At 51.6% G+C, this 14941-nt stretch overlaps 2 protein-coding genes across 2 annotated transcripts in view; both read left to right on the top strand.

Annotated features, from left to right (window-relative positions):
• Window positions 1–2523, top strand: part of egfra (epidermal growth factor receptor a (erythroblastic leukemia viral (v-erb-b) oncogene homolog, avian)) — a 31650-nt gene extending 29127 nt beyond the window's left edge. Inside the window, exon 28 of the mRNA XM_053882254.1 lies at window positions 479–2523. Within this exon, the coding sequence (XP_053738229.1) occupies window positions 479–822 (344 nt within the window). The 3' untranslated portion in view covers window positions 823–2523. The remainder of the gene's footprint in view (window positions 1–478) is intronic.
• Window positions 2524–2970: 447 nt separating this feature from the next.
• npc1 (Niemann-Pick disease, type C1) lies at window positions 2971–14408 on the top strand. Its single transcript, XM_053882253.1, has 25 exons — window positions 2971–3146; window positions 5260–5388; window positions 5454–5560; window positions 5639–5784; window positions 5853–6020; window positions 6087–6336; window positions 6408–6490; window positions 6795–7162; window positions 7433–7659; window positions 7747–7847; window positions 9133–9235; window positions 9301–9490; window positions 9647–9829; window positions 10152–10266; window positions 10331–10458; window positions 11052–11186; window positions 11333–11422; window positions 11499–11689; window positions 11756–11871; window positions 11945–12074; window positions 12141–12326; window positions 12420–12651; window positions 12716–12829; window positions 12900–13062; window positions 13703–14408. Exons 1-25 carry the CDS (start codon window positions 3051–3053, stop codon window positions 13783–13785), a joined length of 3834 nt encoding a protein of 1277 aa, XP_053738228.1. The 5' UTR covers window positions 2971–3050; the 3' UTR covers window positions 13786–14408.
• The last annotated feature ends 533 nt before the right edge of the window (window positions 14409–14941 follow it).

The raw sequence follows: 14941 nt of genomic DNA, 5'->3' as shown, positions 1-14941 counted from the left end.
TCTGAAATATTCATTGCATTTTTAGGATGAAAATCTAAAACGTGTAAATTGTCACAGACCTTTAAAAATACAGTTTATTTTTTTTAAATAGAGATGAAATATTCACATGACAAACATTGCAACAAGGAAACAATCTAGGAAACACTATCTAAATTCAGACTTGGACTTTATACTTATTTGCCACCTTCTTCACCCACACAACATTACGTCATAGATGACACCTACAATAACAGACATTATTGGGAATATTCAGGTTCCGCAAGCTTTGGGGTGGAAGCACAACGCTTTGAGTTCATTCTCAAGTGGTGATGGTGAAATGTGGAATTAATCTGCATTGATGAATGAGTCTTTTTTTTAAATCCCGTCCCTCAAACATAACAAACGTGTTTCCAAAATAAAGCTCCTGAACGTCAGGTTTGCTGACTGAGTTACGTTGGTGCTTCAAGTGTAGAATGCTGACTCGCTCTGTCTCTCTCAGACTACATGAACCAGAGTGCAGCCTCCGACATGAGCAACCCCATCTACCAGCACCCGGGGCCGGCCCGCACCCTCCTGCCCACCATCTCGTCCGACGACGCCGAGTCCGAGTACCTGAACTGTTTCAAGCAGGAGCCTATCGGACCCGAGTACCTCAACGAGGCGGCGCTGCCCTCCGTCATCCCCTGTCACGCCAACGGGAAGCTGCACCACTCTGAGAAATACTGGCCCCAGCACAGCATAGACAACCCCGACTACCAGCAGGACTTCATGCCCACCTTCAAGACCCACACCAACGGCCACATCCCGGCAGCAGAGAATGCAGAGTACCTGGGCCCAGCCTGAGACTTGACGCCTCCAGACGTGAACGTGTGGAACGAAAGGGCATTTTTGCAAGGTACCATGGTGAAACCTCAGGTGACGCTTTTCTTCCGCTGCCTGCGTCCAGTTACGTTGGACCTGACCCAGTCCTCCTCAGAACAAGGCTCTCGGACTCACAGACACGAAGCCCTGGCACCTTCAGGACGATGAGGAGGCCCATGTACAGAATGTAGTCCGTTGAAAGGGAATCCTGTGAAACTCATACTGTTCCAGCAGGGGCTCACTAACTATGCAACCCTCCGATCCTGGTCCTATTTACCTTCCTATACTCCACAGCAGCACTTTTGTAGCATGAACGTTTTTTTTTTATATCCAGAAGTCAACGTCCCAGAGTCTGTATCAGAGTTCTCCCGCTGGTCTTGTGATTGGTCCTTTTATTTATCATTTATCATCCGTGACAAATCTGACCTGCTTAGTTCGAACGCAAGTAATACACATTCCAGAGGTGTTTCCACTGTCATGATTGTGTTTTTGTAACTGTGTCGTAGTAAAGTGTGTACTTTGTGTCTGCGTCTGAAGAGTTTGTGTCACAGTCCCCTGCGCCTCTGTAATGCCAAGGTCACCGGGTTCACTGTTCACCACAGAGGAGGACAGATCACAGACCACTCACACTCGAGGACACTCAACACTCTAGACTCACTCCTGTTCTTCTACTTTATTTATCTTTAAATCTTGATTTCAGCAACAGATTGTCCTCTCATGAGGAAGTCAAGATGCTTGCTCTGAAGGTGAATGATAGACTCAGAAGGAAGGCTGTTCCTGATTGTGATGAGGAAGTTGCTGTGTAGTTGTGGTTACACAAGCTAATGCAGTGAAGACGACACTCTTCCATGACTGTTGCTGTGAAGTCCGCTGCCTGATGGACCCATCAGTTGCCCTCACGTTCCTCTGCCCATCACCGACCTCCTTCAGCAGCCGGGTGCTGGCGACCGGAGCGGCCGAAATGTGAGGTGGTGTGAGGCCAACCAAACTCCAGGATCATCTGGGATGATGTTGGTGATGGTGTCGGGATCTCCTGAAGCCAGAACAATAAAGCCTTCATGTCAGCGACTGGTCTGAACATTAAAGGTTCACAACATCTGCACCTCAAATCACACTGGCATTTTTACTGGTACAAAAGTGGCCTGGCTCCACTTTGAAGTGAGGCTGCTTTTATGCTGCAAGTGTCGGCGCAGGAAGGACAACTGGATGATCCACTCATCCCTGCGACCCTTTTATCTTCCTCCATGTTGATCATTACCTGCCTCTTCCTCTTCCCTTGTCCCACAGCTGATGAAAATTCACATTATTTGTTGTGAGTGCTGTCGTGATAAAAGGCGCCTGATTGGACAAAGAAGAGCCTTTTATTTCACATTATTAGCATTAAGTGTGTCATCTCAGATCAAAAGTGACGTGAGGGAGACCCAGGTGTGCAACTGAGGAGAACTCAGCCGCTGTTTTGGAGAAGCTGTTAATGAAGCTAATGAGTTGTTAAAACTCTCAGTCCTATCGATCCACCTCTTGACCCACAATAAGTGGATCAAAGCTGGACAAAGTCCGCTCCATGGGCCTCATCAGACCAGCGCTTGACCCCAGTCTCTTTTGCACCTGGAAAGTGGCTTGTGCTCTGACGAATAAACTTTCCAATGGACGTTTAAACACAAACCATTATTTTGTTGATTATATATGGAAATGTATGAAAACATATTATTTTTTGTGTGAAATATTTCTATCAATAATATAACCTTTTTGTTGACTCTGTCGTTCAAGAGATTTTTACTTTTTACTGTAAAGTCAATGTATTTTTCCACAATATTTTCATCATAAATGAATTAAAATCATTCACGCCTGTTTTTGTTCTCTTTTTGACTCTTCATTTTGACATATCTATTTCCATTTCGTCGAGTTTGAGAGAAATGGAAAGCAGCCGTGTCCTCACAACTGCTGTTGTGACATAAAACGACGCGTCACCTGCATGACATAACAAATCTTTGTTGTTGTGACGCCTTACAACAACCAAATCGATGTTTGCGCTATTATTTTTTGACTTCAAAGATGTAATCTGCGTTGAAGGAACGATTTAGATGCAGTTCATGGAATAGTCACTTGGGGGCAGCAGAGACATCTATTTAGCAGCCTCAACAAACAAGGGCACGAAGAAGAAACCGACAGCAAAATATGCCAAACTTGGTCTGAGCTGTCACTGCGTTTCGATGATTCCGGGGAGAACCATGGGGAGCTCTTCCATGAGAAGCGGGTTCTGGTTCCTTTTGGTTATTGTCTTGCTGTCGGTGGAGCATTTCCAATGGGTGAGTGTGATTTAATCCGGTTTCCAGGCATAAAAACACGAGTCAGGCTGCTGCCGCCGCCGGTGTTGCTAGTCGGAAACTAAACTCTTGTCAGCACTACGCTTTGACTTGGTGGTTTCCCTGAGTGAATAGGTCGAGTCGAGGGATTGGAAAGAGTTACAAAATCCACCTGGAGCTTGTGTATGGCGAACGCCACTACTCTGTTCAGGTTAAATAAACAACAGACGAGGTGTTTTCATGAAACGTCTTCTCAGTTCACTGTTATTAACCGGGTGAAAGTGCGCCGTAGCTGTCGCTGGTTTGGTGTGTGCTCACCGACATGTACTTGTCTGGCAGTACTACTGTTGAATGTCACTGGAGGAAGAGCCGTGGACCAACAGACGATAAAGTGTGTGTTCGATCGTCCCCACTATGGTGACGGAGCTGTGTTTCGTCAGATGCAACAGTCTTCTATTGATTAATTCAATCAGCCGTTTCATCTTCGATAAAGCAAATGTGTTTATCTTTCTTCATCTGATCATTCAGCTCTGTAACGCCTTTGCTTCCTTCCGCGAACGATAGATGACGTGTGAGGGTAGAATTGATTACTAATGGAATGTCGGTCCAGTTCGAGCTCTGCGTTTGGCTGCAGAGTCGTTTTCAGTGCGTCTGAGGCATAACAAGGTTCAACTGGCTCACACCCAGCAGCAAACTCCAAAAGAGAAGCTAGAATGTGACTCTGAATTTGCCTAGTTTGTGGTGCAATGGTTTTATAGGGAAATGGCACCAGATCTATTTGTTGTGCATCTGTTGTATAACTTCAATGCGATTGCTTTTCTTGTCAATGCTGGACACTGGTGTTCTCACTTTAATGCCAGCCTTGGTCGTTTATTTTAGTACATAACATAACAACATAAATCAGCAGGTTGTTTCATGTTGTTTTAAATATTTCATTTTATATCTCTGTTACTTCTACTGCTGCAGGCGTGGGGCTCGTAGTTAATGGCAACTCTTATGTTCTCCTTGTCCGTCAGTGTTGTTCTGATTTTTTTCAAATCTGTTTCAAGCATTTAAACCTATTAAAGTCCAGTTGATGACGAACTTGGGTGCGATTGTAGTCTAACTTTCTGGTGAGGGTCATTTTTACCGTTCAATGAGGCAGATCCTCTTGTTCTGCAGCTGCAGGAAATCTAAATTTAGGAGACACTCGCATGTGGCCTCTGTTCTCAGAGGGACAAGCATAAAACGAAGAGTAAGTGAATTAACTTCCCACCTAGCAGAGATCATGTGAGCACCGGACCGCTGAGTAGACCGTTTTAAAAGGATCGACCAGTTTGGCATTGCTGTTTCAACTTAAAGGAAAGTGGTTCCCGTCGTAATTATGTTGCGTGTATGAATGAAAATGTCAGTTCTCTTCAGTTGCCTCAGAACTCTGACCAGACCGTTGTGTGAGTCAACCAGAGAGGATGTGACTGTTTTACCACCCGCTTCTTCACCTCAGATGTGACAAAGCTTATGTCATGAACGCTGGCTTGGCATGAGAAACGTTTTGCAGAAGTGAAATTTGTATCTATGACTTCTAAAGCACCATTTGAACAGAACACACAGTGGTCTTTATACCCTCGAGGCCTCTGAAGCCTGCTCCGACTGATTTTCAGGAGTTTCGACTCGTAAACTGGCTGCTGATATAAATACCACTTGCAGCTTGGTGCGTGCTTCTAGTGACTGTTTGTCTCTCCTACTCACAGCTGTAGATTAAAATAAAGTGCTGCATTTGAATGTCTCTCAGTTTCACACACCAGCAGCAGAGCTTTTCACTAAATTACGTCGGAGTCCGACCGGGCCCTGGAGCAAGATCACAGCAGGTGCAGGGCTGTTGTCGCCCTCGCTGGTCACTCATGCCAAGGCTCCTGTTCCGTCAGTGGTTAGTCAAGATCAGAACATGACTCACAGGTCATGTGATGAGAGTGGTGTCATCGTCAAATGTAAGGTGGAGGAAGCCTCTGTGCTGCTGGAAAAGACTAACAGGAACCTAATACTTGCTGAGCTCCTCTGCCTCTCTGAGGCGGGGCCCTTCAGTCTGAGCAGGTTTTTAGGGTTCATGTCACTATCGATTCATTTGTTGTTTTACCAGGTGGAGGCGCAGCAGTGTGTATGGTACGGTCAGTGCGGGGACTCGCAAATAGTTCATGGTAAAAAGTACAACTGTAACTACACAGGCCCGCCCCTCCCTCTGAAGGAGGACGGTTACGATCTTCTCAAGGTACGTGTCCTCGCAGGGTTGTGTGTGTCGCCGTTTACATGTCAGCTCATAACTGGTCCCCTCAGGAACTTTGTCCGGGGTTGGACTATGGGAACCGAAGCCTCTGCTGTGACGTGGACCAGCTGCAAACTCTCAAAGAGAGTCTCCAGGTGCCGCTGCAGTTCCTCTCTCGGTGAGTGGGATGCGACACGAGACAGAACTGGAGACCTGCCGGCTGTGATCCAGGAAGCTAACCAAACTCTGGCCACAGCTGTCCGGCCTGCATCTACAACTTCATGAATTTCTTCTGCGAGCTGACCTGCAGCCCTCACCAGAGCCAGTTCATGAACGTCACGCAGATCAGCGGGCCCAACGTGGTGGACGTGCAGTACTACATCGGAGAGAGATTTGCCAGTGGTCCGTTTTCTTCTCATCGTGGAGGTTTGTGGAGTGAACCGGCTCAAGCGAACTTTGTTATTTTCCAGCCATGTACAACGCCTGCAAGGATGTGGAGGCTCCGTCCAGCAACATGAAGGCCCTGTCCCTGCTGTGTGGCAGAGCGGCTGAGGAATGCACCCCCACCAACTGGATCCAGTACATGTTTGACATCTCCAATCAACAGGCTCCCTTTCCCATCGAGCCCATCTTCTCAGGTAGGTCTCGCCTCACATGTCACACGCCGCTGTCGTGCTAACGCTAGCTTGTGCGTGTCATCAAAGACAGCCCCGTGGTGGGTTTCACCCCCATGAATAACCAGACGTTCGACTGCTCTGAGGCGCTGGAGGACGGCCAGGGCGCCTGCTCCTGCCAGGACTGTGAGAAGACCTGCGGCCCCGCACCAGTCCCCCCTCCCGTCACCCCGCCGTGGACCATCCTGGGCTTCGACGCCATGGTCTTCATCATGTGGATGTCCTACATGGTCTTCCTGTTGGTCTTCGTCACGCTGGTGGTTGGCGCCTGGTGCTACAGGTAAACCCAAACCTCTGCTGCCGTCTGACTCGGCGCCACTCATTTTCTCGTCCTCCTTTTGTGTGTTACAGAAGAAGATTGATTGTCTCTGAGTACGGCCCCATACTGGACAGCAAGAACCCTCTGTCCCTCAACGGAGAGAGCCCGGACCAAAGTATGGAACTGTCTTTTTCATCAGCTGGTGATTCCCTTCCTTCCTTCTCACATTTCCCTCCCGTCTAATTCTTCTGCTCTCTTCCTTTCGGATGATAAATCCAGCTTTTTTTTCTACCACTCTGCCCAATTTCTTGGATTTAAATTCACCTTCTTCATCTGTTTGCGTCTTTCTCCTCCATTTCTGTCTTTGTTTGTGTCTTTCACTGTTGTTGAGTGGTCATGTGGCATGTTACACTGTTATTACACCACTTACCTGGTGTGAATGACGTGACGTGATGTGTGTTTCTGACCCGGCTCCTCAGCGGCCGTGACCTGCTGCGAAACACTCGGCGAACGCTTCGAGAACAGCATGAGGTCGGCCTTCAGCTCCTGGGGCTCCTTCTGCGTGCGGCACCCCTCACTGGTCATCCTGGGCAGCCTGATCCTGGTGGTGGCCGCCTCTTCAGGACTCGTCTACATGCGCATCACCACCGACCCGGTGGAGCTGTGGTCCTCCCCTGACAGCCAGGCACGGCGGGAGAAGGACTACTACGACAGCCACTTTGGGCCGTTTTTCAGAACCACTCAGCTCATCATAACGACATCGCTCTCTGCTCCTGACCCCTTTGACCCCCAAATAGGGCCCCTGGTGCCATTTGGAGCCGTACTGGGCATCGACGTCCTGCACCAGGTGAGAGCTGAGCCCTTGAAGCTTCATCTACACCACTTCATTGTGCGGTGAAACTTGGGCTCACTGGCAGATTAGGACGACAGCCTCCTGAAATCTCTGAGTAGAAAATGTGTTTTTTGTAAAAACCCATTTAAATCGTTAATTGTAGGGAAGTGTTAGACTTTCTTCTTTATCCACTTCATAGCAAAGCAAATCTCTAGTTCAACAGAACAGGGTTTCCCTTAGAAAATGCCTTGCGAAGAGGGTGCCACTGACTGGTTTTGCCCTCAGGTGCTGGATCTTCAGCTGAAGATCGAAGGCCTGGAGGCCACGTACGAGGGTTCAAAGGTCACCCTGAAGGACGTCTGCTTGGCACCTTTGGCCCCGTACAACAACAACTGCACCATCATCAGTGTCCTGAACTACTTCCAGAACAGCCACGAAGTGCTGGACCATATCATCGCAGACCCCTTCATGGTCTACGCCGACTACCGCACCCACTTCCTCTTCTGTGTCAAGTGATTCTCTTCCCAGATTCTTCTGAGGTCAACATCCTGCTCTTGAATTACTGAAGCCTTTCTCTGTTTTTGTTGTGTCTCTTTCAGTGCACCTGCGTCCCTCAATGACACCACTCTCCTCCACGATCCGTGTCTTGGGACGTTTGGGGGCCCCATCTTTCCGTGGGTGGCCCTTGGCGGCTACGATGGTAAAGCCACAGTCAAATGTTTTCCTGTTCAATTATTGCATCAATGAATGGGATAGTCACAAACAGGCTGCAGCTTTAGGTGCAACATCATTACACAGCAGCGAGGTCAGAGAGCGCAGACCTCACTTCAACAACCCTCACATGTACACACCGACGTTAGTTTTAAACCGCTCCTCTGGTCTCAGATCTGTATTCCGGTTCTTGCACACATTGTTTCGCCAAAACCAGTTAAGGCAGGAACTGGAGTTGCAGTCTGGTTCATTTGCTATGTTAGAAGCAAGTACACAACCTGAACATTAACACACAAGTTGTAGTGATATTGTGGGTCATTTGGAGGCTTAAATGCATAAATCACTCTTGTGACACCATGAACCCTGGGACGGTTCATGTGGGTCACAGGCGCTTGGCTGTTTGTTCTCCGCTCCACCAGCGACCCTCCAGATAACAATGTTTTCGGTCCTGACGTTGGAGTGAAGCGAGGAAGCGGCGGTTCTGAGAGCTCTCAGTGTGGAGGTGGCGCTCCCAAAGAAAGTTCTGCTTGTGTTGTCAGAGCTTTGAAGCAGCTAGCAAAGTGGCAGCATGAATATTGGATGTCGTCGGACCACATCCATTTCAGTGGTAATGGGGTTCAGCCTCTCGACAGGAGCGGCCCAGTCGTGGTTCTCTTCCTCACTCTGTGGTGTGTGTTTTATCACAGGCCGGCCACACACACACACACACACACACACACACACACACACACACACGCACATAACGATTCATCAATGTGTCGCATTTTACAGCACTTGGCCGCGGAATATGAGTCAGGGCGAGTCAGAGGTCGCTTCAGGTCCGACAGTTTTTTTTCCACTCTATATTGTTGTTGGAGTGAATGTGCTGCAGCAGGTGAGTCACACCTGAAGTGCAGAGTGGGTGTGAGTGTCACAGCGCCCTGCGTGGCCCCGTGACCCCTCTGCTGTCTCAGCAGTGACTTTTGCCTTCATAAACCAAAAAGTGTTCAAAGTGTCTTAGCTTATCGACTTGATGGCAAATGGAGTGACTGAGTCCAGGGCTGGTGAAAGAGCAGGGAAATGCTTGACTAGTGGCCGTCCACAAGCCGACCTCCTCAGCAGACCACTGGATCTCCTCATGAATTTGTAGACGTCTGTGAGATGCTGTGGCTCTGCTGGCCTCAGCTGTGTGTCAAACACAAGGCCTGTGGGCCGCTGCAAGTCCCATAATGCACTGCAACATCCGAAACCAGGAGCTCTGAATCAACATGATAGTTTTGTCTCGTCCCTGGCAGGTACCAACTACAACAACGCCACGGCTCTGGTCATCACGTTTCCTCTCAACAACTATCTGAACGACACTGTGAAGAAAGGAAAAGCCCTGGCCTGGGAGAAGGAGTGCGTCTCTGAAGTCGGCCCGCTGTGGTTTTTGGTTTGAACCTGCTCTTTATTGTGACCTCCAGGTTCATCCGCTTCATGAAGAGCTTCAGCAGCCCTAACCTGACCGTCGCCTTCACCGCCGAGAGAAGCGTGGAGGACGAGATCGACCGCGAGAGCAACAGCGACATCAGCACCATCGTGATCAGCTACGCCATCATGTTCCTCTACATCTCGCTGGCGCTGGGTCACATCCACAGTTGCAGGAGGCTTGTGGTGAGCTGCTCTCGCTTCAGCCCGCCGCACATTCCAGCTGAATTGTTCACACTGCAGTGACGCAAGTTCAGCAAACGTTGCGCTTGAACTTGCTCAACCGCTTCTTGTTACTCAACCAGAGACTGGCTCGACGGCTGACCTGCTCTCTGCCTGCAGGTGGATTCCAAGGTCTCCCTGGGGATCGCCGGGATCCTCATCGTGCTGAGCTCCGTGGCCTCCTCGCTGGGAATCTTCAGCTATGCCGGGGTCCCCCTCACCCTTATCGTGATCGAGGTCATCCCCTTCCTCGTCCTGGCCGTGGGCGTTGACAACATCTTCATTATCGTGCAAACCTACCAGGTAACCCGGCGCCCCGCCCCCTCACCTGAGCAGGGCTGGCACACGCCCTCTCACCCCTCCCCACAGTGATGGTGAGCTGGGCCGTGACGGTCATGTGGCTCCCAAACTGAAACCCAACCGTCATTCTTTGAGTCAGTTCTAGTATTAGCACACACTCCTTCTCTTGTATCATGGCAGAGGAGAGAGTGACTCCATCTCACCAGGCCTCCTTCAGTCCTCCTGTGGTGTTGGGGCTCAGGAAGTGTAAATGTTTGTCTCCAATAAATCATCTTGTTTGTGCGTGTGCAAGTGAGCCCTGACTGTTGCTGTGGTCCTGGTGCAGAGAGACGAGCGGCTGCCTCACGAGGAGCTCCACCAGCAGATCGGCCGGATCCTGGGCGACGTGGCGCCCAGCATGTTCCTCTCCTCCTTCTCCGAGACCGTCGCCTTCTTCCTGGGTAACTGCAGTGGAGACACGGCTGCGTGTGAGTCTGGTGCTGACTGTGCCGTCGGCGTCTGCAGGAGCGCTGTCCAACATGCCGGCGGTGCGAACCTTCTCCCTCTTCGCTGGCCTGGCTGTTTTCATCGACTTCCTCCTGCAGATCAGCTGCTTCGTCAGCTTGCTGGGGCTGGACTTGAGGAGACAGGAGGTGAGAGGGAAACGTGCAGCAAGGACTCGTGCAGCTGAAACGTCTGCAGCTGGAGTTGACTTTGTTGTTGGTTTCTCCAGGTTTCTCCACAGCTTTTTAAGCTTAGTTTTGTGGTTAAGGTGGGATTTCTGTCCTTGTAGTTTAGTTTCATCCAGGGATGCTCCGATGGATCGGCCACCGATCGTGATCGGCCGATCACTACCTTTCATTGCTGATCACAACAACACTGTCATCACAGGTGACAGCCGGCGCTCTGATGAAGCCCTGCTGTCATGTGAAGTTTGCATCCTGCAGCACATGCACGATTTAATGGTTCATTTCTTCACATCATGTACACCGCTGGTCTCATCATTTTGATGACAAACTCATGGTCAATCCCTGTGATCGGCAGCCAAAATCCCCATCGGAGCTTCCCTGGTTTCCTCTGGACCCTCACAGTAGTGAAGGAAACGCCCAGGCAGGTCAAACCAGCGGGTCATGACCGCACGGTGCCTGGAGTCCAGATGGTCTGCCATTCTTCACTGTCCTTCTGTGTGAAGCGCGTGAATCACGGTGGCTCTGTTGGTCAGTCAAGTGATGGGTTTGCTTTCCAGGCCAATCGTTGGGACATACTGTGCTGCATGAAGCTGCCGGAGGGTCAGAAGCAAGAGTCCGACAGCTTCCTCTTCCGCTTCTTCAGGAAGGTCTACGCTCCCTTCATACACAAGGAGTGGGTGCGACCCCTCATCGTAAGTCAACCCCAGAGAAGATCCTCCCACAGTGGGAGTCTGTTGTGTGCAGAGGTCCATGTTGGATTTGAATAAGAGAAGAGGCTTCTGTAACCAGAGAGCGAAGTCTTGTGTCTGACCTGAGTCCACTGGTGCATCTCTCCCAGGTGGCTGTGTTTGTGGGGATGCTCTCCTTCAGCGTTGCTGTGGTCAACAAGGTGGAGATTGGACTGGACCAGAAGCTGTCCATGCCTGACGTGAGTCTCGATTCCTCACCTCGACTGAGGTTAGATTGTGGTGGAGCGTGGTGCTCAAATGTGTCTTCTCTTCCAGGACTCGTACGTGCTGCAGTACTTCAAGAACATGAGCGAATACCTGCACATCGGGCCGCCGGTCTACTTCGTGGTGGAGGACGGGCTGGACTATGGTCTCTCTGAGGACCAGAACAAAGTGTGTGGAGGCATGGGCTGCAACAACAACTCGGTGGTGCAGCAGGTGTACTCTGCCTCGCTCATCAGCTCCTAGTAAGTCGGGCGGTACCCAACCCTGAGGGAGTCCCAGCATGTAACTTCTCCTCCTCCTCCTCCCAGCACCAAGGTGGCCAGCACGCCCTCGTCCTGGCTGGACGACTACTTCGACTGGGTGAAGCCTCAGTCCACCTGCTGCCGCTATTACAACAGCACCGGCGCCTTCTGTAACGCCTCAGGTACCGTGACCTTTGGCCCCACAGGGGTCATGTGAGGTGAGCCTGGACACTGATTCTGGTCGTGGTGTTTCAGTGGTGGACCCGTCCTGCGTCCGCTGCCGACCTATGACCCCGAGCGGGAAGCAGAGGCCGCTGGGGGAAGACTTCATGCGCTTCCTGCCCATGTTCCTGTCTGACAACCCCAACGTGAACTGTGGCAAAGGGTGAGTTGTGGAGGAAGTGCTGGCTCCCAGCGCCGCAGTCGGCTTCACCTCTGCTGTCTCCCGCAGCGGCCACGCCGCCTACGCCACTGCCGTGGATCTGCAGGGGAATGCCACCAGGGTGGGCGCCTCCTACTTCATGAGCTACCACACCATCCTGAAGGAGTCGCCCGACTTCATCCAGGCTCTGAAAATGGCCCGGACTCTGGCCTCCAACATCAGCCAGGCGGTGGATCACAGGGTGTTTGCATACAGGTGAGTCAAGGTTCCAGGACCCAGGGGTTGGAGTGGGGACAGCGCCCCCTGCTGGTGAGTCGTGCCCCTCACCCCCCGCCTTCCTCTCGCCAGCGTCTTCTACGTCTTCTACGAGCAGTACCTGACCATCGCCTACGACACGGCGCTCAACCTGGGCGTGTCGCTGGCCGCCATATTCGTGGTGACCACGGTGCTGCTGGGCTTCGACCTGTGGGCCGCCGTGATGGTGAGCGTCACCATCGCCATGATCCTGGTCAACATGTTCGGAGTCATGTGGCTGTGGGACATCAGCCTCAACGCCGTGTCCCTGGTCAACCTGGTGATGGTGAGGAGCGGCAGATGCCGGCCACGCTGTCCGAGTGCTGTGTTCTGACACCCACTCTCTTCAGGCCTGTGGCATCTCCGTGGAGTTCTGCAGCCACATCGTGAGGGCCTTCTCCGTCAGCGTGAAGAAGAGCCGGGTGCAGCGGGCCGAGGAGGCGCTGGCCTTCATGGGCAGCTCGGTGAGTGGCGCCGCGCCCGTCTGCCGCTCGCCGCTCCTCTTGTCCTCCACTGAGCGACTCTCACTCGCAGGTCTTCAGTGGCATCACCTTGACCAAGTTCGGTGGGATCCTCATCCTGGCTCTCTCCAAGTCCCAGATCTTCCAGGTCTTCTACTTCCGCATGTACCTGGCCATCGTGCTGCTCGGGGCGGCGCACGGCCTGGTCTTCCTGCCGGTGCTGCTCAGCTACATCGGTGAGTGGCACTCGCACCAAACACGCCTCAGATGAGGAGTCGCCTCCTGGGCCTGGACCGTGAGGCCATTTTCATGCTCCTCCACCACCTCCTCCTCATCCTCATCCTTCTACTCATCCTCCTCCTCTTTCTTCTTTTCCTCCTCTTCCTTCTTCTCTTCCTCCTCCTTCTTTTCCTCCCCCTCTTCCTTCTTCTCTTTTCTTCCTCCTCCTTCTTCTCATTCTCCTCTTCCTTCTCTTCTTCCTCCTTCTTCTCGTCCTCCTTGTCCTCCCCCCCTCCTGCTCCTCATCACCATCCTTCTCCTCCTCCTCTTCATCGTTCTCCTCCTCTTCCTTCTCCTCTTCCTCCACCTCCTCCTTCTTCCCCCTCCTGCTTCTCCTCCGCCTCATTGTCCTTGTCGTCCTTCTTCTCATCCTCCTCCTCATGCTTCTCCCCCCTTGTCTCCTCCTTCCCCTCCTCCTCTTCCTTCTTCTTGTCCTTTTCTTCCTCCTCCTCCATTTTCTTCTGCTCCTCCTTCTCTTACTTCTCATCCTCCTCCTCATGCTTCTCTTCCTCCCTCTCCTCCTTGTCTTCTCCTCCTCCTTCTCCTTCTCCTCTTCCTCCTCACCGCCCTCTGACGCCGCTGTCTCTCTCTCTCCAGGTCCCGGCGTGAACAGGGCCAAGGTCCTGGCCGCCAACTCGGCCTTCGCCGGCACCGAGCGCGAGCGGCTGCTCAACTACTGAGGCGGGTCGGAGGCGAGGCGGTGAGATGAACTATGCACAGACTGAACTCAGGTGCTCGACCGGACCCGCCCCTCCTCACAACACTACACTCGATCGTTGATCAATACCCTTCATTGATCAGAGGAAATCTTAAAAGGAGAATTTTTTTCTTTAGTTTTTAAAAGTGCGTTTCTTGATTGTATAAAGCCAAGTTTTAATCGCCGCCGCAGCAGCAGCAGCGAGGACGCAGGAGCCGGCGCCAAGTCTTCTTTTATACCTTTAATCATGGGACCTCAGGGCGACCCGGCGGGCGGCGCCCACTAACCTGCACTCTGGTACCAGACCCGAGTGGAGAAACCCTTGTGAAGCTCCAGCTCACCTGCTCAACTGTCAGTCCTTTTAAGTTATTGTTTTACTGACGTGACTGACGTGACTCCGCCCCCGACTCAGCAGATTTTTAACACCTCTTTATTCACCCGGGTCACTCGTCCCATTCCCTCCTTCCTTCCTTCCTTCCTTTCTTTCTTTGGACTTTTAACCATGCAGTCGCGCGTGTCGGGAACATTCCTGATTGTAAATGAAGTTGATGCCTTTGGATTGTACTTTTTAACATTTTAACACATTAAACTTTCTCACGAACGATTTTCCCCGCCTCCTTCAATGGGTGATGTGATGCCCGTGCTGGCCGCTTGGGGGCAGCGCGCTCCTTTGTTTCTCCACTCAGCCGCTCCGTCGTCGAGCGACAATGGCGCTGCTCCGAGAGCGGTCACCACAGACCCCGGTCCGGTCCTTGGCCCTCAAGCCCGGGACTCGCTAATGAACCTCGGGAACTGTTGCATTCAACCTGTGTTTGCATTCACGGAAGCAGCGTGTCATTTTCATGCTCGACCAGCAGGTGGCGCCAGAATGTAAGAATCCACTTGTCCCGGATCAGGTTTCCCTTCTGAACGTTGTACCCCCTCCATCCCTGAGGTCCGCGCGTGCGCGAGTGACTGTCGCTGAATAATCGGCTCATGACTCATTCATGCTTCCTGTGGGAACCGAGTCCGACTCGCAGGTTAAAATATTCATTCCTGTTCTCGTCTCAGCTGAAGAGACTGGAACCTTCAGCTGTGTAGCTGCACTCGTCCTGCCTTGTAAACATCAGGACTCCATTCCAAACGTTTCACCAGTGTTT

This window comes from Synchiropus splendidus, chromosome 13 (assembly GCF_027744825.2).
Source record: "Synchiropus splendidus isolate RoL2022-P1 chromosome 13, RoL_Sspl_1.0, whole genome shotgun sequence".
Lineage (NCBI taxonomy): Eukaryota > Metazoa > Chordata > Actinopteri > Syngnathiformes > Callionymidae > Synchiropus > Synchiropus splendidus.
The sequence above is the reverse complement of the archived record's forward strand: the minus strand, read 5'-3'. Positions and strand labels throughout refer to the sequence as shown.

Excerpts from the sequence above, each read along its gene's own strand:
- npc1 (XM_053882253.1), top strand. The coding sequence starts at position 3,051 with ATGATTCCGGGGAGAACCATGGGGAGCTCTTCCATGAGAAGCGGGTTC. Across the intron at positions 11,187-11,332 it reads AGTGGGTGCGACCCCTCATC|GTGGCTGTGTTTGTGGGGAT; the intron begins GTAAGTCAACCC and ends CATCTCTCCCAG. Across the intron at positions 12,075-12,140 it reads AACGTGAACTGTGGCAAAGG|CGGCCACGCCGCCTACGCCA; the intron begins GTGAGTTGTGGA and ends TGTCTCCCGCAG.